The 22,267-nt window shown below is 47.0% G+C and overlaps 2 protein-coding genes across 15 annotated transcripts in view; both read right to left on the minus strand.

Annotated features, from left to right (window-relative positions):
* LOC100405247 (uncharacterized) overlaps window positions 1-4,421 on the minus strand; it is a 37,187-nt gene extending 32,766 nt beyond the window's left edge. Inside the window, exon 1 of one of the 2 annotated variants that reach the window (XM_078361231.1) lies at window positions 4,340-4,421. In XM_078361231.1, the coding sequence (XP_078217357.1) occupies window positions 4,340-4,405 (66 nt within the window). In that variant the 5' untranslated portion in view covers window positions 4,406-4,421. The remainder of the gene's footprint in view (window positions 1-4,339) is intronic. The other variant, XM_054249276.2, reaches the window with a different exon arrangement.
* A 3,669-nt stretch (window positions 4,422-8,090) lies between these two features.
* LOC103790708 (uncharacterized) overlaps window positions 8,091-22,267 on the minus strand; it is a 51,183-nt gene continuing 37,006 nt past the window's right edge. For 6 of the 13 annotated variants that reach the window (XM_078361151.1, XM_078361154.1, XM_078361157.1 and 3 more), the window contains 4 exons: window positions 11,364-21,583; window positions 10,904-10,989; window positions 9,275-9,363; window positions 8,091-8,632 (listed from right to left, as the gene is read on the minus strand). In XM_078361151.1, coding sequence (XP_078217277.1) covers window positions 19,269-21,583 — 2,315 coding nt within the window. In that variant the 3' untranslated portion in view covers window positions 8,091-8,632; window positions 9,275-9,363; window positions 10,904-10,989; window positions 11,364-19,268. The remainder of the gene's footprint in view (window positions 8,633-9,274; window positions 9,364-10,903; window positions 10,990-11,363; window positions 21,584-22,267) is intronic. The other 7 variants (XM_078361152.1, XM_078361149.1, XM_078361153.1 and 4 more) reach the window with 3 other exon arrangements.

Below are 22,267 nucleotides of genomic sequence, written 5' to 3' on the forward strand. Positions count from 1 at the left end.
TTTTCAAAATATCTAGGCCGGGTACGGTGGCTTAAGCCTGTAATCTTAGCAGTTTGGGAGGCGGAGGCAGGTGGATCACGAGGTCAAGAGATCAATACCATCCTGGTCAACATGGTGAAACCCCGTCTCTACTAAAAATACAAAAAATTAGCTGGGCATGGTGGCGTGTGCCTGTAATCCCAGCTACTCAGGAGGCTGAGGCAGGAGAATTGCCTGAACCGAGGAGGCGGAGGTTGCGGTGAGCCGAGATCACGCCATTGCACTCCAGTCTGGGTAACAAGAGCGAAACTCCATCTCAAAAAAAAAAAAATTAAGGATGGGCACAGTGGCTAATGCCTGTAATCGCAGCACTTTGGGAGGCCGAGGTGGGCAGATCACGAGTTTGAGACTAGTCTTGCCCACATGGTGAAACCTAAAAATATAAAAATTAGCCAGGCATGGTGGTTTGTGCCAATAATCCCAGCTACTTAGACGAATGAGACAGAACAGCTTGAACCCGGGAGGTGGAGGCTGCAGTAATAGGAGGTTGTGCCACTGCACTCCAGCCTGGGTGACCAAGCAAGACTCTGTTTAAAAAAGTAAACGAACTAACTAGTTAACCAGCTAATTCTGGGGTCAACAGGAAAATAACTGGAACATAAACGTACAGAAGTAAAGGATGTGATTTGTTTACAGGAAGCCACAAAGGCGTCTTTCAGAAGTGATTATGTAGTAAAAAAGAAATTTTTAGGGCCGGGCGCAGTGGCTCACGCCTGTAATCCCAGCACTTTGGGAGGCCAAGGCGGGTGGATCACGAGGTCAAGAGATCGAGACCATCCTGGTCAACATGGTGAAACCCTGTCTCTACTAAAAATACAAAAATTAGCTGGGTGTGGTGGTGCGTGCCTGTGGTCTCAGATACTCGGGAGGCTGAGGCAGGAGAACTGCCTGAACCCAGGAGGTGAAGGCTGCGGTGAGTCGAGATCGTGCCACCGCAGTCCACCCTGGGCAACAGGAGCAAATCTCCATCTCAAAAAAAAAAAAAACTATATAGGCCAGGTGCGGTGGCTCATCCCTGTAATCCCAACTGCAATCCAAGTACTTTGAGAGGCCAAGACAGGAGGATGCTTTCAGCTCAAAATATTGAGACCAGCCTGGGAAACAGTGATACCCCATTTCGGAAAAAAAAAACAACACACACACACACACACAAACTAGTCAGGCTTGGTGGCTCATGCCTGCGGTTTCACCTACTCGGGAAGCTGACTTAGGAGGATCACTTGAGCCTACCAGGTTGGGGCTGCAGTTAGAAGAGACCACCCCACTGGACTCCAGCCTGAGCCACAGAACCACACCCCGACGCAAAATATGAATTAATTAAATTAGAAGTATTATATAATCACAGAAAGTAATTTTTGTTTTCTTTTGTTTTGTTTGTTGAGAGAAAGTTTCACTCTTGTTGCCCAGCCTGGAGTGCAATGGTGTGACCTCGGCTCACCAAAACCTCCCCTTCCCAGGTTCAACCGATTCTCCTGCCTCAGCCTCCCAGGCAGCTGGAATTATAGGCATGTGCTACCATGCCCGGGAAATTGTGCATTTTTAGTAGAAACAGGTTTTCTCCATGTTGGTCAGGCTGCTTTTGAACTCTGGACCTCAGGTGACCCACCCGCCTCGGCCTCCCAAAGTGCTGGGATTACAAGCATGAGACAGGTGTCTACCCCAAAAAGTGATTTTTTTTCTTCACACTTCACTGCCCCACTTCCTACCTCACCCTGGGAAAAGAGAAGAGAACGACTCACAACAGAGTAAGTCACTGTCCTCTGGCTAAATACACATTCCAACTGGAAGCTAACTGACCTGTGACGCCAAGATTTATAGAATGTACATGTCTTAGAGATAGGAATTTATACATTCTCAATCTCATCTGTATAACCTCTAAAGTTCTAAGTTATTAGATAGTATAACTTATGAAGTCAACATGTCACAACTAATTATATCCAATGAATTCATCCACTCACCTGAACCCCAAATCCTCCACCCCCACCCCTTTTCTTCTGAGACAGGCTCTAAGTCTGTTGACCAGGCTGGAGTGCAGTGGCATGATCTCAGCTCACTGCAGCCTGGACCTCCTGGGCTCAAGTGATTCTCCTGCCTCGGCCTCCAGAGAAGCTGGGAATACAAATGTGCACCACCATGCCCAGTGTGTGTGTCAGAGATGGGGGTCTCACTGTGTTGCCCAGGCTGGTCTCCAACTCCTGCACTCAAAGTGATCCCCTTGCCTCAGTCTCCTAAAGTGCGGGGATTGCAGGCAGGAGTCACTGCACCCAGCCCCTCTTTCTTCATTACTCTGCTTCCCTCCTTAACTCTGTACATCTCTTTATTTTCCCCTTCTCTCTTTAGCTTTTTTTTCTTTGCAACCTCTGCCTCCCAGGTTCAAGCAATTTTCCTGCCTCAGCCTCTGTAGTAGCATGAGCCACCACAGCCAGCTAATTTTGTATTTTTAGTAGAGACAGGTTTCTCCATGTTGGTCAGGCTGGTCTTGAACTCTCAACCTCAGGTGATCCACCCGCCTTGGCCTCCCAAAGTGCTGGGATTACAGGTGTGATCCACCACGCCCGGCCTCTACCTCTTGTTTTCTTTTTTTCCCAGGGGTTCTGCTCCTCACTTTGCACCCCTCTCCTCCCCTGCTGTTGATCCCCTTCTCCCCTCTATTCCTTCTCTTCCACCTCTTCTCCATCCTCACAACTTACTTAACCTCTTGTTGCTCCTTCTCTCCAATCTTTTAATCGGTCTTAATCTCTATCTATTTCTGCCTCTTCTCCCCTCTCTGTGCCTCCTCTGCTCTCCCTGTTAAATTCTCTCTTCCCTGTTACACTCTTGTCCCCACTCTCTGGCTCCCCACATCCCCAGGTGTCCTCCCTGCTGCGGCTCCCTCTGTTCTCCTTGCCACCAGCACCACTCTGCTCTGTCTGCCCCGGCTCCAAGTCCCTCCTCTTCTCCCTCACTCATGAGCCTCCCTCTTTGCTGCCCCATCCCTGCCTTGCTGTCCTTCATCTCTCTGTACATCTCCCTTTTCTCTACATTTCTCCAGTTCTTTTCCCCTCCTGCTCTTTTGTTTTTTTCACTTCTGCTGTCTGTTGGCAAATCCTTCACCCATCCTCTACTTTGCCATCTGTTATGGGTCTTCCTCATCCTTGTTTCTCGATCTCAGGTTTTCTGCTGCTCTGTCTCCTGATGTCTTTGGCCTACACAATCACAGGAGGGTTTGGAGTAAGACGCCTGCCTCTGGAGAAGTGCCTTTTTACAGGGGCTGGAGCTGGGCAGGCAAGAACATCCCATGCCACAGGACAGGCCCCAGGCATCTCCCCAAAGCGGGCTCAGGGTAAGAGGTGACTCCGGAGGGGAGACCGGGGAGCAGTAGGGCCCTCTGTCAAACCTCCATGTGCAAGCCCGGACCCAGAAGGTCTGAAATCCTGCCTGCCTTGGCTGATCACCCCCAATTCCCCGCCTGGCTTCGCCATTATCCCTGATAGCCCAGCGGAGCTTCCCCCGTTAAGATGGCTCACCCTACCCTGTCATCTTAACTCTTATTGTGATAATGTGACTACTCCTCACCCCGCCCCGCCATCTTAACTACTCTTCCGCCTTACTCCACCGCCATTGTAACTGAACTTACAGTAATGTATATTCCTTGCCCCTTCCCCCACCACTGTAACTGATCTTACTCCGTAGGACGCCGTCCCCTCCCTAAAAGATTTGCCTCAACCTGTAAAACCAACTCCTATCCCATTGCTCTTCATTAAGGGCCTTTTCGGCTTTAGCCCAACTGCCCCCAGGTGAATAAACAGCCATGTTTCCCACACAAAGCCTGTTCTGGGGCTCTCTTCATTCAAAGCGCGCGTTTTAACACCCTCACGAGGAGGGAGGTGTGGGGACGGCGCCTCAGGAAACGGTGGGGTCTGCAGGATCCCAGGACCAGGCAGAGCACGCGGCCTCCCCGGGACCGGGGCCGAGGAAGGCGAGGGTGGGAGGCGCCCAGGACGGGAATCCAGTCCTCAGGGGAGGACTTCAAAAAGAAGCGCGGGGCGGGAGGAGTCAGAAAAAGGTTCTGAGCAGAACTACGCCATAGGAAATGTATACAGTGCCGTATAACAGGAAAAACTGGGGACGGGACCAGCCTGAGAGCGACTTTAAACCCAAAAGGAAGCGACCCCGGGACTCTCGTGGAAACGTCTCAATTTCCTCCGGGTGAAGAAAGATGGGCGAGAATTTCCAGGTCTGTGGGGACCCGACGACCCACGTATAGAAGCGCCTGGGACTTGGGAAACGGAGACTCAATTCAAGACAGGGTGAAACTCACGAGCAAACGGTGGGACGTTCCCTCCACGGGATCCGCTTCCAAGTTTGCACGAACCTGAGTGCGCATGACGGAAGCCAGGCCTGGGCGGCTCTACGGGGGCCGGTAGGGCCTGTGTGAGGTAGGGGCGGGGCCTGGGCGGCCCCGAAGGAAGGTAGGCGGGTCCTCGGCGGCCCGAGGTGGGGCGGGCGGGGCCTGAGTGATGTAGGGGCGGGGCCTGAGAGGCCCCGAAGGGATGTGGGCGGTGCTTGGGCGGCTCGAGGGGGGGCTAGGCGGGGCCTGTGCGAGGTAGGGGCGGGGCCTGGAGACCCCGACAAGAGGTGGGCGTGGCCTGGGCGAGGTAGGGGCGGGGCTCGTGGAGGAGAGAACTTGTTATTCAAAACTGGGAGAGGGCGGGGCCGGCCGACACCTGTGAGTTTCGCAGCCTCGCTCTCAGCGCCTCCGTTTTTCAAGTTTGGGAGGCCAGATTTGCCAGGAAGCCCGAGGGATCATTCAAAAGCCCTGGTATTCTCTGCAACGGGGATGCAAACTACAATGTGAAATGCAAAGCTCTGCCTAAGCGGAAGGTACAAGTTCATGCTGACAGCCCACAGAACAGAATAGAAATCCTCACCCTTTCTATTCCCCAATCGCTCAAGAGGTAGAGTCCACCCTGTGCTCAGCTTCAGAGACTTCCCTAACGCCACCGCCTGGATGCAGGAGGAATGCTCAGGCCCGGGAGTAGTGGGGTCTCCACCTGCTGCTTGAACACAGCGGGGATACGGGAGCAAGGGCGGGAGGTCTCAGCTACTCAGGAAGTGTCGCTCAGCCTGAGATGTCCAGGAGAGACTACTCAGCTACTCAGGAGAAACGCACAGCCTGGGTGTCCAGACAAACCTGGGCGACACAGTAACATCCCCTTCCGCCTCACTCTATTTCTCTTCTCTCTCTCATTATGTTTTGAATTTTAAAAATAAAATGTTTAATCGTGTGATACAAGGATTCAACATTATTTTTTTCCGTGTTGTCTCAGCAAATTTGTGGAAGAGATCTTTTACTTCTTTTTTTCTTTCTTACCTGTGTAAACAAATCTTTTTTTTTTTTTGAGATGGAGTTTCGCTCTTGTTACCCAGGCTGGAGTGCAATGGCGTGATCTCGGCTCACCGCAACCTCTGCCTCCTAGGTTCAGGCAATTCTCCTGCCTCAGCCTGCTGAGTAGCTGGGATTACAGGCACGCACCACCATGCCCAGCTAATTTGTTGTATTTTTAGTAGAGACAGGGTTTCACCATGTTGACCAGGATGGTCTCGATCTCTTGACCTCATGATCCACCTGCCCCGGCCTCCCAAAGTGCTGGGATTACAGGCTTGAGCCACCGCGCCCGGCCCTCTTCTCTTTTTGAAATTTACTTTTTTCTTTTCTATTTTTCTGAGATGGAGTCTCACTCTGTTGCCCAGGCTGGAGTGAAATGGCACGATCTTGGCTCACTGTAACTTCTTCCTCCCTGCTTGAAGCCATTTTCCTACCTCAGCTTTTGGAGTAGCTGGCATTACAGGCGCGTACCACCATGCCTAATTTGTGTACTTTTGGTAAAGACGAGGTTTCACCACGTTGGCCCAGCTGGTCTAGAATTCCTGACTTCAAGTGATCTGCCTGGTCAGACTCGTAAAGTGCTGGGATTACAGGCGTGAGCCACCACGCCTGATCCAAGAAATACTCTTTACTTCACTTTTTGAATGTTGAGACAATATAATTGAAAACAAAAATATCTTCCCCAAAATGAGAAATCATCTCCGCAACAATAGATATAATAAAAAAAACATTTTACTAATAGATAAGCCTTAGACCATAATGTGATGGGTAATAGAGGCAAAGAGCTAAGAGACTGAAAAGAGGGAAAGAAACTTCACTGTTCTACACAACCCATTAAGTACATGTTATGCAGATAAACACTAATAAGTCCTCAGGTAAGAGGACTTAACACCCCTGGTCACACATGTTCATCCTGGCTCTACTTGGTAATGGAGGTGACCGTCTGTGTCAGCTCATTGGCTTCATCCAGAGGGAAAGGGAAAAATCCAAACCAATTTTTTTCTTTTTGAGAAATGTGAGTTTCACAACATGGCAATAGGTGCCCTCTCTGGTAAGACTCCTACATTCTGACAGAAACTGATGTTAGAAGTAAATAATAAAGTTTAGAACCAATAATTAAGTATAGAGTTTACATGAACATGAAGCTTGAAGATAGCCACCTGGAAGCATCAACTCCAAATGAATGGGATCAGTGTTTCAAAATAGAGATGTTAAGGTTTGTTAGTAGAAAAAGTATGAAGTCTCAAAGGAAACAATCACTCCAAGAAGTTCTCAGCAAGGCAATTTTACCTGTGTAGAAAGGTGCTGCCTCTAAACCTAATTGCCAGGGGAGCACACTGAACAAGGAGAGGAGGGCCTTTTATCCTAATGCATTGTGCTTCTATCACTGCCTCTATTGGCTGGAGATGGACCTCACAATTTAAACGAAACCAGACTGGTTAAAAGCTTAAAACTTTCTTTCTCTTTTTGAGACGGAGTTTTGCTCTTGTTACCCAGGCTGGAGTGCAATGGCGTCATCTCGGCTCACCGCAACCTCTGCCTCCTGGGTTCAGGCAATTCTCCTGCCTCAGCCTCCTGGGTAGCTGGGACTACAGGCACAAGCCATCATGCCCAGCTAATTTTTGTATTTTTCGTAGAGACGGGGTTTCACTATGTTCACCAAGATGGTCTCGATCTCTTGACCTCATGATCCACCCACCTTGGCATCCCAACGTGCCGGGATTATAGGCTTGAGCCACCACACCCAGCCAAAAATTTTGTATTGTCAAACAATCATAGCACTGAGAAGATATGAAATGATTACAAACATTTGCCAGGCCTGGTGGCCCACACCTATAGTCCCAGCAACTCAAGAGGCTGAAGCACAAGGATCACTTGAACGTAGAAGGCAAAGGTTTCAGTGAATCAAGACTGCACCAGTGTACTTCCGCCTGGGTGAAAAAGTGAGACTCCATCTCTATTTTTATTGAGACGGAATCTCAGTCTCTCTCCCAGGCTGGAGTGCAATGGCACGATCTCGGCTCACTACAATCTCCATCTCCCAGTGTCAAGAGATTCTGCTGCCTCATCCTCCCAAATAGCTGGAATTACAAACGCCCGCCACAGCACCTGGCTAAATTTTGTATTTTTTGTTGTTGTTGTTTTTAATTTTTGTATTTTTAGTAGAGACAAGGTTTCACTGTCTTGGCCAGGCTGGTCTCGAAATCCTGACGTCATGATCCCCCTGCCTTGGCCTCCCAAAGTGTTGGGATTACAGGCATGATCCACCGTGCCTGACTGAGACTCCATCTCAAGAAATAAAGAAAACAAAGCCAGGCGTGGTGGCTCACGCCTGTAATCCCAGCACTTTGGGAGGCAGAGGCAGGTGGATCACGAGGTCAAAAGATCAAGACCATCCTGGTCAACATGGTGAAAGCCTGTCTCTACTAAAATTCCAAAAATTAGGTCGGTATGGTTGCGCGTGCCTGTAATCCCAGCTACTCAGGAGGCTGAGGCAGGAGAATTGCCTGAACCCAGGAGGCGGAGGTTGTGGTGAGCCGAGATTGCGCCATTGCACTCCAGTCTGGGTAACGAGAGCGAAAGTTTGTCTCAAAAGAAAAAAGAATGTGTTTTTTTTTTAAAGAAAGTAAAAAAAAGAGAGTAAAGGAGAGGAAGGAAAAGGAAGAAAGAGGAAGAAACGGAGAGAGAACGAGAATGTTGCTTTATTCTAAAAATTGGTATTATATTAATAATGGCTGATCAATATTTTGTGTATTTAAGGTGGAGAATATATGTTTTGTGTATTCAAAGTGGAGAGCTCAATAAATATTTATTAAGTTTACTTGTTCTGGATCTGAGTTCAAGTCCTGGATGTCCTTATTAATTTTCTGTCTCGTTGAGTCTAAATCTCTTTATGAGTCTTAGTATCTGGGTGTTGGTATTGTTAGCTCTTATTGTTGCACTGATCCTTTTACCACTATATGTTTGTTGCTTTGAAATCTATTTTTTCAGATGCGAGAATTGCAACTCCTGCTTTTTATTTATTTATTTATTTGTTTGTTTGTTTATTTATTTTTGCTCTCCATTTGGTTGGTAAATCTTTCTCCATCTCTTTGAGTCTTTGTGTATCTTGGGATAAAAAAAAGAATGCTTAGGGGTCCAAAGTGGCTCCCGCGGGAGGTCATGGTGCTCACGAAGGCGACGTCATCAGTTCAAGGCTAACCTGAGCAACCTCATAAGCTCAAACTGATTGGCAAAAACAAAAATAAATAAAAAAGAATGTTTAATGAATCTCCTGCTATGATTTGGGTTGGTTTCACTTACTTAAACTAATGGAATAAAACACCTTGTATCATTCATGTCTGTGTATTAACGCTCCATTATAATCAGTGAGATGTTTGGAGTCAGAAACACAGAAACTGACTCAATTACCTCAACATGTAGCACAAAATCAGGCAGAAAAGACCTCCCCTTATTGGTCTCCTTTCCTAGAATTTCCCACGTACTTTGTGCACATTAATATGTAGTGTCCACGGGCAGCTGCTCTGCTCCTGGTCTACAGAGAGCTGATGGTGCATCAGATGTGGCCCCTGAACAATCCCTGCTGCCCAGCAGCCCTGACACCACGGGGCCCACACCCCGTCTTCATCCACATCTGGGGTGAGCCCTTCCCAGGACCATGCCCAGTGCAGCCTCTTCCCATGCTCCTGTCACTGGGGCACCAGGGATGGAATCTAGTTGACATGAGAGGGACTGAGGGAAGGCATGGGTGAGTGCCAGCAAACCTGGCAGGCAGGACGCTTCAGACTCAGAGAAGATTCCCAACTCTAAGGCCCAGCATTTCTGAAAGGAAGGAGACAGAACAATCCACCGAGAAGATCATCTCACCTGAGGAAGAGCCATCCCTGACTCCTTTGCTTTTCCTCTTTTTCTTCCGGGGTTCTTCCTCATGTATCAAGAGTCTTTAGAAGTCAGTCCTGAATGTTAAAAATATGTTGTTTATTGCTCAGAATCAACACACCCCCTCTCTGTGTATGTACCCCAACACATACAATAAGACCTCACCCTGAGGAAATACAGTCCCCTCTGCTGCCCACTACATCAGGATAATAAACTCCTACAGGAAAACTCAGTGAAGTTTTGACCCCTTTCTTCAGAATCTGCTCCCCTTCTGGAGAAGCCCACACACACATGCTGCAGCAGTGAGGAGCTGGGCTGGAATGAGCTCCCCTTCAGGGCACAGACCCAGCCCTCAGCAAACCCCATGCAGATGCTGGGTGCAGTGGCACCTGTAATCCCAGCACTCTAAGAGGCCAAGGCAGGTGGATTGCTTGAGGTCAGGAGTTTGAGACCAGTCTGGGCAACATGGTGAAACCCCATCTCTGCAAACAGCATAAAAACTTAGGCATGGTGGTACATGTCTGTGTGTCTGTGGTCTCAGCTACATAGGAGGCTGATTGAGGTGGGAGGATCACTTGAGCCTAAAGGGCAAAGAGTGCAATGAGCCAAGATTGGACAAGTGCACTCTAGCCTGGGTCATAAGAGTGAGACTCTATCTTTAAAAAATAAATAAATAAAGGCCGAGGATGATGGCTCATGCCTGTAATCCCAGCACTTTGGGAGTTCAAGGCAGGTGGACCACGAGGTCAGAAGTTTGAGGCCAGCCTGGCTCAAAGATCAGCTTAGCAAATATAAGGAAAACCCATCCCTACTAAAAATACAAAAAAATAGCTGGGTGCTGTGGAGGATGCCTGTAATCCCAGCACTTTGGGAGGCCGAGGCGGGAGAATCACGAGGTCAAGAAATAGAGACCATCCTGGTGAACATGGTGAAATCCAGTCTCTACTAAAAATACAAAAAAAATTAGCTGGGCATGGTAGCACGTGCCTGTAGTCCCAGCTACTCAGGAGGCTGAGGCAGGAGAATTGCCTGAACCCAGGAGGCGGAGGTTGCGGTGAGCCGAGATCACGCCATTGCACTCCAGCCTGGGTAACAAGAGCGAAACGCCATCTCAAATAAGAAAGAAAAATTTGGAGTCAGAGACATATTGACTCACTAGTGTAGCTTCAAATGCGTTACGAAATCAGACACTAAATAGCTCCTCTAACGTGTCTCCTTTTCCCCTCCAGATACCAGTGCACATTAATGTATGACTGTCATAGAGAGTTTCTCCGATCTGGCCCACAAAGAGCTTCATGTGCATCCAGATGTGGCCCCTGAACATTCCCTGCTGCCCAGCACCACAGACAGCACAAGGCCCACACGCCGTCTCCATCCATGTCTGGGGAGAGCCCTTCCCAGGACCATGCCCAGTGCAGCCTCTTCCCAAGCTCACGTCACTGGGTTATAGGAGATGGAATCTAAGTGGAGATGAGAGGCACTGAGAAAAGGCATGAGTGAGTGTGAGCACACGTGCCAGGCAGGACGCTTCAGACTCACAGAAGACCGGCTACTACAAACCTGGCATTTCAGAAACAACAACAAAAAAGAATGATCCACAGAGGACAATGACTTTACCTGAGGAGGAGGCATCCCGGGCTCCTCTTTTGTTTTTGCTCTTCCTGGAGGCTGCCTCTCGCAACATGAGTCTTTGGAAATCAATCCTGTATGTGAAAAAAATATGAAATTTATTTATTTACTTATTTAGAGACAAAGTCTAACTCTGTTGCCAAGCTTGGGTTCAGTGGCAGCATCTCAGCTCACTGTAACCTCAGCCTCCCAGGTTCAAGTGATACTCCTGCCTCAGCCTCCCCAGGAGCTGGGATCACAAGCACAAACCCAGCTACTTTTTGTATTTTTAAGAGAGACGGGGTTTCACCGTCTTGGCCAGGATGGTCACAATCTCCTGACCTGCTCACTCCAGCCTCCCAAAGAGCTGGGATTATAGTCATGAACCATCGTGCCCGATCATTATTTAACGTTTAGAAACCACTCACTCTTTTTCTGTGACAAAACACACACACAGGGGACACCTCACCTTGTGGAAAGATGGTCCTCGGCCCGCTGCAGCAGATATTATGCAGAGATAAGAATGTCTTACAGGAAGCCCTATTAAGGGTAGTTTTTTTCTATTTTCAGATCTTGTTCTTCTCCACTCACAGTTTACTTTGACAGTCTTCTCCCAAGGCTTTAGAGAGAGCCCCCATTTCTTCAGACAAGCTCGGGCTCAAGATCTCACCTCCCTAGACCTCTCTCCTGGCTGGCTCCTCCAGTACCTGGACAACCTCCTCCCCTGTAGCTCTACTTTAGAGGACTCTCAGACTCAGACTATTACCCTTGTAAACTTTCTTGCTAGTGAAGGATATAGGGTTTCCCCCTCCAAAGCCCAACTCTTCACTCCAACAGTGATGTACTCAGGAGTGCAGCTCTCCACCAGGGCCCAAACCACGACTCCAGCACGAGCAGCACTGACAGACAGCCTACCCCCACCCACTTCTAAAGGTGAAATCCTTTATTTTTTTCAGACGGGGTTTCATCATGTTGGTCAGGCTGGTCTTGAACGCCCGACCTCAGGTGATCCGCCTGCCTTGGCCCCTGAAGAGCTTGGATTACAGGCATGAGCCACCACACCCAGCCTTTTTTATTTTTTTAAGACGGGGTTGAAATTCTTTCTTTCCTAGGACTAGCAAGCTTCTTCAGAATATGAATTCCCAATTTTGCTCTCCTCACCTGCCCACTCTGTGGAGGGGCTAGAGGCCCTCTAATTAAGCATCTACTTCCATCATGAAATATAATCCCTAGCTTCCACAAACTTAAACTGCTTCTTCTGTCTGTGCCTGACATCTCTCAGCCCTTCATTCTCCACACTGTGAAAAACCAGGGAATAGCCCTTGGTGTCTTTGGCTAACAAAAAAGTCCTCCTCCCTTCACACCTATAGATCACCTCCGTAAACAGCTAGACACCACCGCCGGAAGGCGGATGACCTGCCTCCAAGCCCCAGCAGCAGCTGCCACCCTAGCCTTAGAGAGCAAAAATCATTCGGTCAAAACACCACAGTGCACAGCCACATCATCTGCAAAGCCTCCTCTCCTCCCGAGCACTGAGCACACTTTCTTATTCCCCAATCCAACCACTCCATGCCGTTTCTTAAAAACTGAGTTCCACTCCTCCAAAAGTGCTCCCTCAATCCTCCATCTCTACTCCCAGTATCTTCCTTTTCTCCCACAAATCCTTGATCACCTACAGCCTAATTTTCTAAGAGCTCCCCTAAACCTCTCCCCAGTCCTGACAACCAGTTATTTTAGATGGCTTCTCTTCCAAGTCAGTCAGCTCCATAAAATCCCTGGGGATGCAGTCATCGCCTTTAACTAAAGCCAGACCCCTGCCCCCAGGGACCTCCTCCCAAAACACAGAACTTACAGCTCTCACCAGGGCCCTAACCCTCTCCAAAGGCAAAGTCAACATTTTTACCAAGTCCAAATATGCCTATCACATTCTCCGTCTGGCAAGAGAGAGGATTTCTTATTGCCAAAGGAACCCCCTTTACCAACTCCTCCAGACTGCATGCCTCCTGGCTAAAACAGGAGTTACACACTGTGGAGGGCACCACACAGGGTCAGATGACATCTCAAGAGGAAACAGAAAGGTCAATGAAGCAGCAAAAGAAGCCTCCCTTCCTTCTGACCCTGCCCAGCTCCTCCTGGTTACCCCCACCACCCAGCCCCAATATTTCCCCACTGAAAAAGCCTCACTGCTACAGGAGACCACCTCCCCATACAACCCCTCAGCTCCTTCCCCCAAATACAAACTCCAATTCTTCCTCAAGTTCCTAACTCTTTTAACAGTCAGCCCCACTGCCTCTGACCCCTGAGACTCCCTTATGACTTCTACAAGACTCTAACGCTCTCTGGATCACTCACTCCTTGTTACTGATGCTCCCACACTCTCTGGATCACTCACTGCTTGGTACTGAGGCTCCCACACTCTCTGGATCACTCACTCCTTGTTACTGAGGCTTCCACACTCTCTGGATCACTCACTCCTTGGTACTGAGGCTTCCACACTCTCTGGATCACTCACTGCTTGGTACTGAGGCTCCCACACTCTCTGGATCTCTCACACTTGTTACTGAGGCTCCCACGCTCTCTGGATCACTCACTCCTTGTTACTGAGGCTTCCACACTCTCTGGATCACTCACTCCTTGGTACTGAGGCTCCGACGCTCTCTGGATCACTCACTCCTTGTTACTGAGGCTTCCACACTCTCTGAATCACTCACTCCTTGGTACTGAGGCTCCGACGCTCTCTGGATCACTCACTCCTTGGTACTGAGGCTCCCATGCTCTCTGCATCTCTCACTTTTTGTTATTGAGGCTCCCACGCTCTCTGGATCACTCACTCCCTGCTAATGAGGCTCCCACACTCTCTGGATCACTCACTCCTTGTTACTGAGGCTCCCATGCTCTCTGGATCACTCACTCCTTGGTACTGAGGCTCCCACGCTCTCTGGATCTCTCACTCCTTGTTACTGAGGCTCCCACACTCTCTGGATCACTCACTCCTTGGTACTGAGGCTCCCACGCTCTCTGGATCACTCAGTCCTTGTTACTGAGGCTCCCATGCTCTCTGGATCACTCAGTCCTTATTACTGAGGCTCCCATGCTCTCTAGATCACTCAGTCCCTGTTACTGAGGCTCCCACGCTCTCTGGATCACTGACTCCCTGTTACTGAGGCTCCCACGCTCTCTGGATCACTGACTCCCTGTTACTGAGGGTCCCACGCTCTCTGGATCACTCACTCCCTGTTACTGAGGGTCCCACGCTCTCTGGATCACTCACTCCTTGGTATTGCGCCCCAGCTCTACATTTGCTTCCCGTTGCTGGACCTGCGTGTCCCTTTCCTCTACTGCCTGCTCAGCTCTCTCAGTTTCTCAGCCCTGGGAACATACTCCTACCATACTCCTGTTCACTTTTTTATACACCATCCAAAAAGCCTGTGCTTTTGTAGACAGAGCCCTCACTCTCACTGCAAACTATCCACTGCCCTGCTAACAGAGCAACCGAACTCCACATACACTGTAAACTACAACCCGGGAAAACTCCCTCCCCTGCATCCAAAGTTCTTCACCCTCCACACCTCGAAACTTGGCCAGGACCCCTTATGTGTCACCTCTTGGAATCAACACACACACGTAGGCACCATCCCTCCTTCTGCCTGTGGCTCAACTCAGACCATCTGTCATCCCTCTTCCCACACCTCACTCTGAGTAAATTATTCAGTGACCCCTGAGGCCAACGGCCTCTTTACCCAGCCCCTCCGCATTACCTCCCCTTCTGCCTCTCAAACATGGAAACCTCTTCCCCAGACAGCAGGTCTCAAAGGGGTCTCTCTCCTCCTCACTCTGGGTTTCTGAAGCTGAACCGAGTCCCTCCAAACGAGGAACTACACGTCCCAACACCTATTCTCAATCCGCTCATCTGTCTGCATTAACACCGCAGGCATCTTCTTCCTCTGTGGACCCACAACCCACTGGACAGGTGCTTACACCCTGGTCGATTTTACCCCCAACATTAACCTTGTCGCTCTGAACCAAGAGGAACTCCCTGTCCCTGCTGCACTACAAATCCGCCCAGAACGAGCAATGCAGTCCATCCCCTTATTAGCAGCCCTCGGAGTCACAACTAGTCAGGTTAGAAGCAGGAAGCCTAGAAACCTCATTAGCACATTTCCTGTCACTCTCCTGAGACTTCCAATCATCACTAGAAGAAACAGCAGACTCTATAACTCACCTCCAAAACCAATTAGACGGTTCAGTGGCAGTCACCCTGCAAACAACAAAGGCCTAGAACTCTTCACTGTTGAAAAAGGAGGGCCATGCCTCTTTTTTTTATTTTTGAGATGCAGTTTCGCTGTTGTTACCCAGACTGGAGTGCAATGTTGCGATGTCGGCTCACCACAACCTTTGCCTCCTGGGTTCAGGCAATTCTCCTGCCTCAGCCTCCCGAGTAGCTGGGATTACAGGCGGGAACCCCCATGCCCAGCTCATTTTTGTATTTTTAGTAGAGATGGGGTTTCACCATGTTGACCAGGATGGTCTCGATGTCTTGACCTCGTGATTCACCCACCTCGGCCTCCCAAAGTGCTAGGATTACAGGCTTGCACCACCGTGCCCAGCTGTGTTCTTTTTTTTAAGATGGAATTTCACTCTTGTTACCCAGGCTAGAGTGCAATGGCACAATCTCCACTCAATGCAACATCTGCCTCCTGGGTTCAAGCAATACTCCTGCCTCAGCCTCCAAAGTCACTGGAAAAACACGCATGCGCCACCACACCAGGCTAATGTTTTGTATCTAGTAGACATGGGCTTTCATTCTGTTGGTCACACTGGTCTCGAACCCCTGACCTCAGGTGATCCCCGTACCTCAGCCTCCCAAAGAACTGAAATTATAGGCGTGAGCCACCACACCCAACCTAATTTTGAATTACTTAATTTACCACTGAGATAGAGGTACTATGTTTTTGGTTTTTTTTTTTTTTTCATATGGAGTTTCACTCTTATTACCCAGGCTGGAGTGCAATGGCGCGATCTCGGCTCACCGCAACCTCTGCCTCCTGCGTTCAAGCAATTCTCCTGCCGCAGCCTCCCGAGCAGCTGGGACTACAGGCTGCACCACCACGCCCAGATAATTTTGTTGTATTTTTAGTAGAGATGGGGTTTCACCATGACCAGGATGGTCTCCATCTCTTGACCTAGTGATCCACCCGCCTCGGCCTCCCAAAAAGCAAGGATTATAGGCATGAGCCACCACACCCTGCGAGGTACTATGTTTCTTGTTGTTTGCATTTCAAAGACAGAACTCCTAAGTCCTTTAAGAAGACATCCTCAGATCACCTTTGTAAACTGAAAAAACGTTTAGTGTCTGAAAAGTACCACTTCAGAAGACAGAGAAAATGCATTTACAAAGGTTGTTAATAAATATCCTAAGAAAAGCGACAAAAGAAAACTTTTTCCTTTAATTTCAAAGGAGAAATTATGCCTCTCATTTATTTGCTTGAGACAGGGTCCAGCTCTGTCACCCAAGCTGGAGTACAGTGCGGAAATCAGGAATCACTGCAGCGTCGAATTCCCTGGTTCAAGCCATCCTCCCACTTGAGCAACCTGAGTAGCTGGGACCACAGGTGTGCACCACCACACTTGGCCAATTTTTTGTAAATTTTTAGCAGAGAGGAGGTCCCCCTGTCGCCCAGGCTAGTCTTGAAACCCTAGGCTAATGGAAACCACCTTCCTCAGCCTCTGACAGCACTGGAATTTCAGGCCTGAGCCACTGCATCTGATTGTATCATATACTTAATGTTACTCCTTGCTTCAATTTTAGCATAATTTGTATTCCCCTCATACAGGCTCTTTTCAAACTCTGGTCTTATCCTTCTGAGTGCCTCAAATTATAGCCTGTTCAGACATGTTATAACAAGTTTTTTCTGGTCTGTTTTGGTGCAACCAGTGTGAAATTCATGCACAAATTGTTCATAATTATGTATTTTTCCATGAACTTCTTGAAGATCCTTGTACTAGCAAACTGTATTCAAGGGAATACAAAAAGGAATTGTACATATTCAAGTTCTACTTATTCATGGGCTGCAAGGATGGTTCAATGTACTCAAATCCATGTGATATACCATTTGCACAGAATGACAGATAAAAACCGCACCATCTCAAAAGATCAAGAAACATCGGCTGGGCACGGTGGCTCACGCCTGTACTCCCAGCACTTTGGGAGGCCAAGGTGGATGGATCACGAGGTCAAGAAATCGAGACCATCCTGTTAAACATGGTGAAACCCCGTCTCTACTAAAAATATAAAAAATTAGCTGGGCATGGTGGCATGTGCCTGTAATCCCAGCTACTCAGGAGGCTGAGGCAGGAGAATTGCCTGAACCCAGAATGCGGAGGTTGCAGTGAGCCGATATCTTGCCATTGCACTCCAGTCTGGGTAACAACATCGAAACTCTGTGTCAATTAAAAAAAGAAAAAAAGTGTGTGTGTGTGTGTGTGCGTGTGCCTGTGTGCGTGGTTGCAGATGACATGACTTTCTATGTAGAAAATCACTCGCTGGGCACAGTGGCTTATACCGGTGATCCCAGCATTATGGGAGGCTAAAACGGGAAAATCACCTGAAGTTAGAAGTTTAAAACCGGGGTCCAAAGTGGCTCCCGCCGGAGGTCATGGTGCTCACGAAGGCAAGGTCATCAGTTCAAGGCTAACCTGAGCAACCTCATAAGCTCAAACTGATTGGCAAAAAAAAAAAAAGAAGTTCAAAACCAACATGGTCAACATGGTAAAACCGCATCTCTACTTAAAATACAAAAAAAGGAGCAGGCGTGGTAGGGGGTACCCATAGTTCCAGTTACTCAGGAGGCTGAGGTAGGAGAAACACTTAACTCAGGAGGCGGTGGCTGCAGTGAGCCAAGCTCACACCATTGCACTCCAGCTCGAGCAGCAAGACTGACACTGCCTCTCAAAAAAAAAAAAAAAAAAAAGAAAGAAAAGAAAAGCAAGAAAAGAAAATCTCAAAGAATCAACCAAAATATTATTGGTAAAATAAACATATTTAGTGTAATTGCACTAAATATTAGTGTAACAAATTTAGCACTTCAAATTTGCTGAATTTAAATAAAACAGTAAACAATTTTAAAAGAAATTAAAAACACAGTTCTATTTGCTAGAGAACTTAAAGAAATACTTAGGAGTAAATGTAGAAGGTGAGAAGTTTGAACCATGAAATCTACAAACATTCATCAAAATGATTAAAGACATATATAGAGATACAACCCATATTGATGAATCGGAGAAACATTATTGAATGACTGTAAAACCCAATGTGATCTGGATTCAACAGAATACCCACAAAAACCTCTATCAGATTTCTAAAGAAACAAAACACAGGCTGGGAAAAGTGGCTTCCATCTGTTGCCCAGGCTGGTCTCAAACTAAACACACAGGATGTACCTGTCTTTGCCTCCCAAAGTGCTAAGAATACAGATGTGAGCCACCCCACCCAGTCCAATCCTCTTAACATACACACTTTCATATCAATTAATGCTGACTCTCAATGTTAAGTCAACTCAAACTCAAGTCAATGCTGAATTGACTCTAATGTCAATTAATGTTTGATGATTTGCTAGACTCATTGCATCTAAGAACATTATCTCAAAAACGAATTCTTTTTTTCTTTTTGAGACGGAGTTTCGCTCTTGTTACCCAGGCTGGAGTGCAATGGCATGATCTCGGCTCACTGCAACCTCCACCTCCTGGGTTCAGGCAATTCTCCTGCCGCAGTCCCCTAAGTAACTGGGATTACAGGCACGCACCATGATGCCCAGCTAATTTTTTGTATGTTTAGTAGAGACGGGGTTTCATGTTGACCAGGATGGTCTTGATGTCTTCACCTCGTGATCCACCCACCTCGACCTCCCAAAGTGCTGGGATTACAGGCGAGAGCCACCACGCCCGGCCAAAAATGAATTTTCCAATGTTCTGCAAGCAGTGACCTGTGCCTGAAGACCTTGTGACACTTATGACATTTGTAAGATTTCTGCCAGTATGGATTCTCTAATATCTAATATGGTGTGAACGTGCAGTGAAGACTTTGCCACAATAATCACATTTGTGAGGTTTCTCTTCTGTATGAATTTTTCTGTTTTGCATAAGATGAAAATTGACTGAAGACCTTGCCACAGTTATGACATTTGTAAGGGGCATCTCGAGTATGAGTTCGCCAATGAACTGAAAGGTATGAACAATGTCTAAAACATTTGTGAAATTGATTACACTTGCAAGAATCCATTCATTATGGATTCTCCAATGATTTGCATTGGAGAATGCACATTGGTTGTAGCGTTATTGAAGACTGGGTGACAATCATTACATTAGAAAAGTTTCCCTATACCATGGATTGCTTCATGGTGTTAAGTGTTGACTGCACACTAAAGGTTCTGCCACACTCATTAAACCTGTAAGGTTTCTCTCCAGTGTGAATTTTAGTATGTTCTGCCAGGTGTGAATCACGCCCAAAAGCCTTGTCACAAATCTTACATTTGTAAGGTTTCACTCCAGTATGAATTTTTCTATGTCTTTCAAGGTTTGATTTGCGACTGAAAGCTTTGTCACATTCTTCACATTTGTAAGGTTCCTCTCCAGTATGAATTCTCCTATGTCTTTTAAGACTTGATTTGCGACTGTAAACTTTGTCACATTCTTCACATTTGTAAGGTTTCTCTCCAGTATGAAGCCTATGATGACGTGCAAGGTGTGCTTGTTGATTAAAAACCTTGCCACAATCATTACACATATAAGGTTTCTCTCCAGTATGAAGCCTATGATGACGTGCAAGGTTTGCTTGTTGATTAAAAACCTTGCCACATTCATTACACTTGTAAGGTTTCTCTCCAGTATGAATTGCCTTATGAATTATAAGGGCTGAATTGTGACGGAAGGTCTTTCCACACTCATTACACTCGTAAGGTTTCTCTCCAGTATGAAGTCTATGGTGGCATATAAGAGATGACTTCTGACTGAAGGTCTTGCCACACTCATTACACTTGTAAGGTTTCTCTCCCGTGTGAATTCTACGATGACAGGCAAGGTTTGCTTGTTGATTAAAAACCTTGCCACAATCATTACACTTGTAAGGTTTTTCTCCAGTGTGAATTGCCTTATGAATTACAAGGGCTGAATTATGTCGGAAGGTCTTGCCACACTCGTTACACCTGTAAGGTTTCTCTCCAATACGAAGTCTATGGTGGCATGTAAGGGATGACTTCTGATGGAAGGTCTTGCCACACTCATGACATCTGTAAGGTTTCTCTCCTGTATGAATTCTATGATGATATGTAAGGGATGACATCTGACTGAAGGTCTTGCCACACTCCTTACACCTGTAAGGTTTCTCTCCAGTATGAATTCTTCTATGTCTTTCAAAGTTTGATTTGCAGCTGAAAACTGCATCACATTCTTCACATTTGTAAGGTTTCTCTCCAGTGTGAGTTCGCCGATGAACTGTAAGGTATGAACGATGTCTGAAAAACTTGCCACATTTATTACACTTGTAAGATCTTTCTTTATTATGGATTCTCCAATGCCTTGCAATGGTTGTAGCGTTACTGAAGACGTGATGACAATCATTACACTTGTAAAGTTTCCCTATACCATGGGTGGACTGATGATAAGTAAGTGTTGACTGCCCTCGAAAGGCTTTGCCACACTCCTTACACTTGTAAGGTTTCTCTCCAGTGTGAATTCTAGAATGTTGCATCAGGTGTGAACCACGCCCAAAAGCCTTATCACACACCTTACATTTGTATGGTTTCTCTCCGGTATGAATTATTTTATGTTTTTCAAGGTCTGATTTGCGACTAAAAACTTTGTCACATTCTTCACATTTGTAAAGTTTCTCTCCAGTATGAAGTCTACAATGGTATACAAAAGATGATTTCTGACAAAAGGCTTTGCCACACTCCTTACATTTGTAAGGTTTTTCTCCAGTGTGAAGTCTAGAGTGGCGTGTAAGGGTTGACTTCTGACTGAAGCTCTTGCCACACTCATTACACGTGTAAGATTTCTCACGAGTGTGACATCTACAATGGCCTTCAAGGTATGGCTTCTGATTAAAGGCCTTTCCACACACATCACATTCATATTGTTTCTCTCCTAAATGGATTATCTGATGTTTCCTCAAGAGAGAGCTACAGTTAGAGGCTTCTTTCTCATGACATTGGAAAGATACTTCTCTCACATGAACTTTCGGGTTTTGTGTGAGTAATGAAGAATGGGGGAAGTTGTCATACTTATTAGAAATATGGGTTTGCGGCCTACAAGAAATGATTTCTGGCGCTGAAACTGAGAAAACATCATTGATAGATTTCTCAACTTGATTACCGAATTTCCCTTCCGTCCGAAATATGTGCAGTTCAGGCAAATGCGAATGAAAGCTTAATCCCAGCTGATCCGTAACAGGCTTGTTGCCAGCGTGCGTTTCGTCATCTTGGTCTGTACCACAAGGAAGCTTTTCAACTTTTCTCATGAGCGCCTCATGGCTATTTCTACACTCAAAATCATGAATATCTCTGTCAATTTCCTGGAAGCAGAAATCTCCCATGTGATGACTTTCATGTCTATCTAATATCCCTGTGTGGAACCCGTCTGTATCGCCTTGTGCTGTTGACAAGAGCCCCTTCATCTTGTATTTGGAAGAGATATCTACAAAATATAAACACAAATAGGTTTCCAATTAAGTACAAATAGTAAATAATACTAAAATGTATGAATATGACACACAAAAAGGAACACAAAAGAAGTGAGACTGTTCAATAAATAAACGGTGATTACATGGACTTCAAGCCATGTCTACTGAAGCCTATTTCCAGTATCACAACAAAACACTGACAGAGGACAAGCACGTGTAAGCCTAAAGAAAGGAGTATTTTTCCACAGTGACCCTAAAGTGTATAATACTTTGCAAAAAATACATTTCTTTTTTTTTTTTTTTTTAATAAAGTCAGGGTTTCACCATGTTGGTCAGGCTGGTCTTTAACTCCTGACCTCAGGTGATCCACCAGCCTTGGCCTCCAAAGTGCTTGGATTACCGGCATGAGCCACCGCGACTGGCCTGAAAAAAATATATACTGTCCAGCCGGGCGCAGTGGCTCTCGCCTGTAATCCCAGCACTTTGGGAGGCCAAGGCGAGTGGATAATGAGGTCAAAAGATCAAGACCATCCTGGTCAACATGGTGAAACCCCATCTCTACTAAAAATACAAAAAATTAGCTGGGCATGGTGGCATGTGCCTGTAGTCCCAGGTACTCGGGATCATGAGGCAGGAGAATTGTCTGAACCCAGAAGGCAGAGGTTATAGTGAGCCGCGATCATGCCATTGCACTCCAG

The sequence above is a fragment of the Callithrix jacchus genome, chromosome 22 (assembly GCF_049354715.1).
Source record: "Callithrix jacchus isolate 240 chromosome 22, calJac240_pri, whole genome shotgun sequence".
In the NCBI taxonomy this organism is placed as follows: domain Eukaryota; kingdom Metazoa; phylum Chordata; class Mammalia; order Primates; family Cebidae; genus Callithrix; species Callithrix jacchus.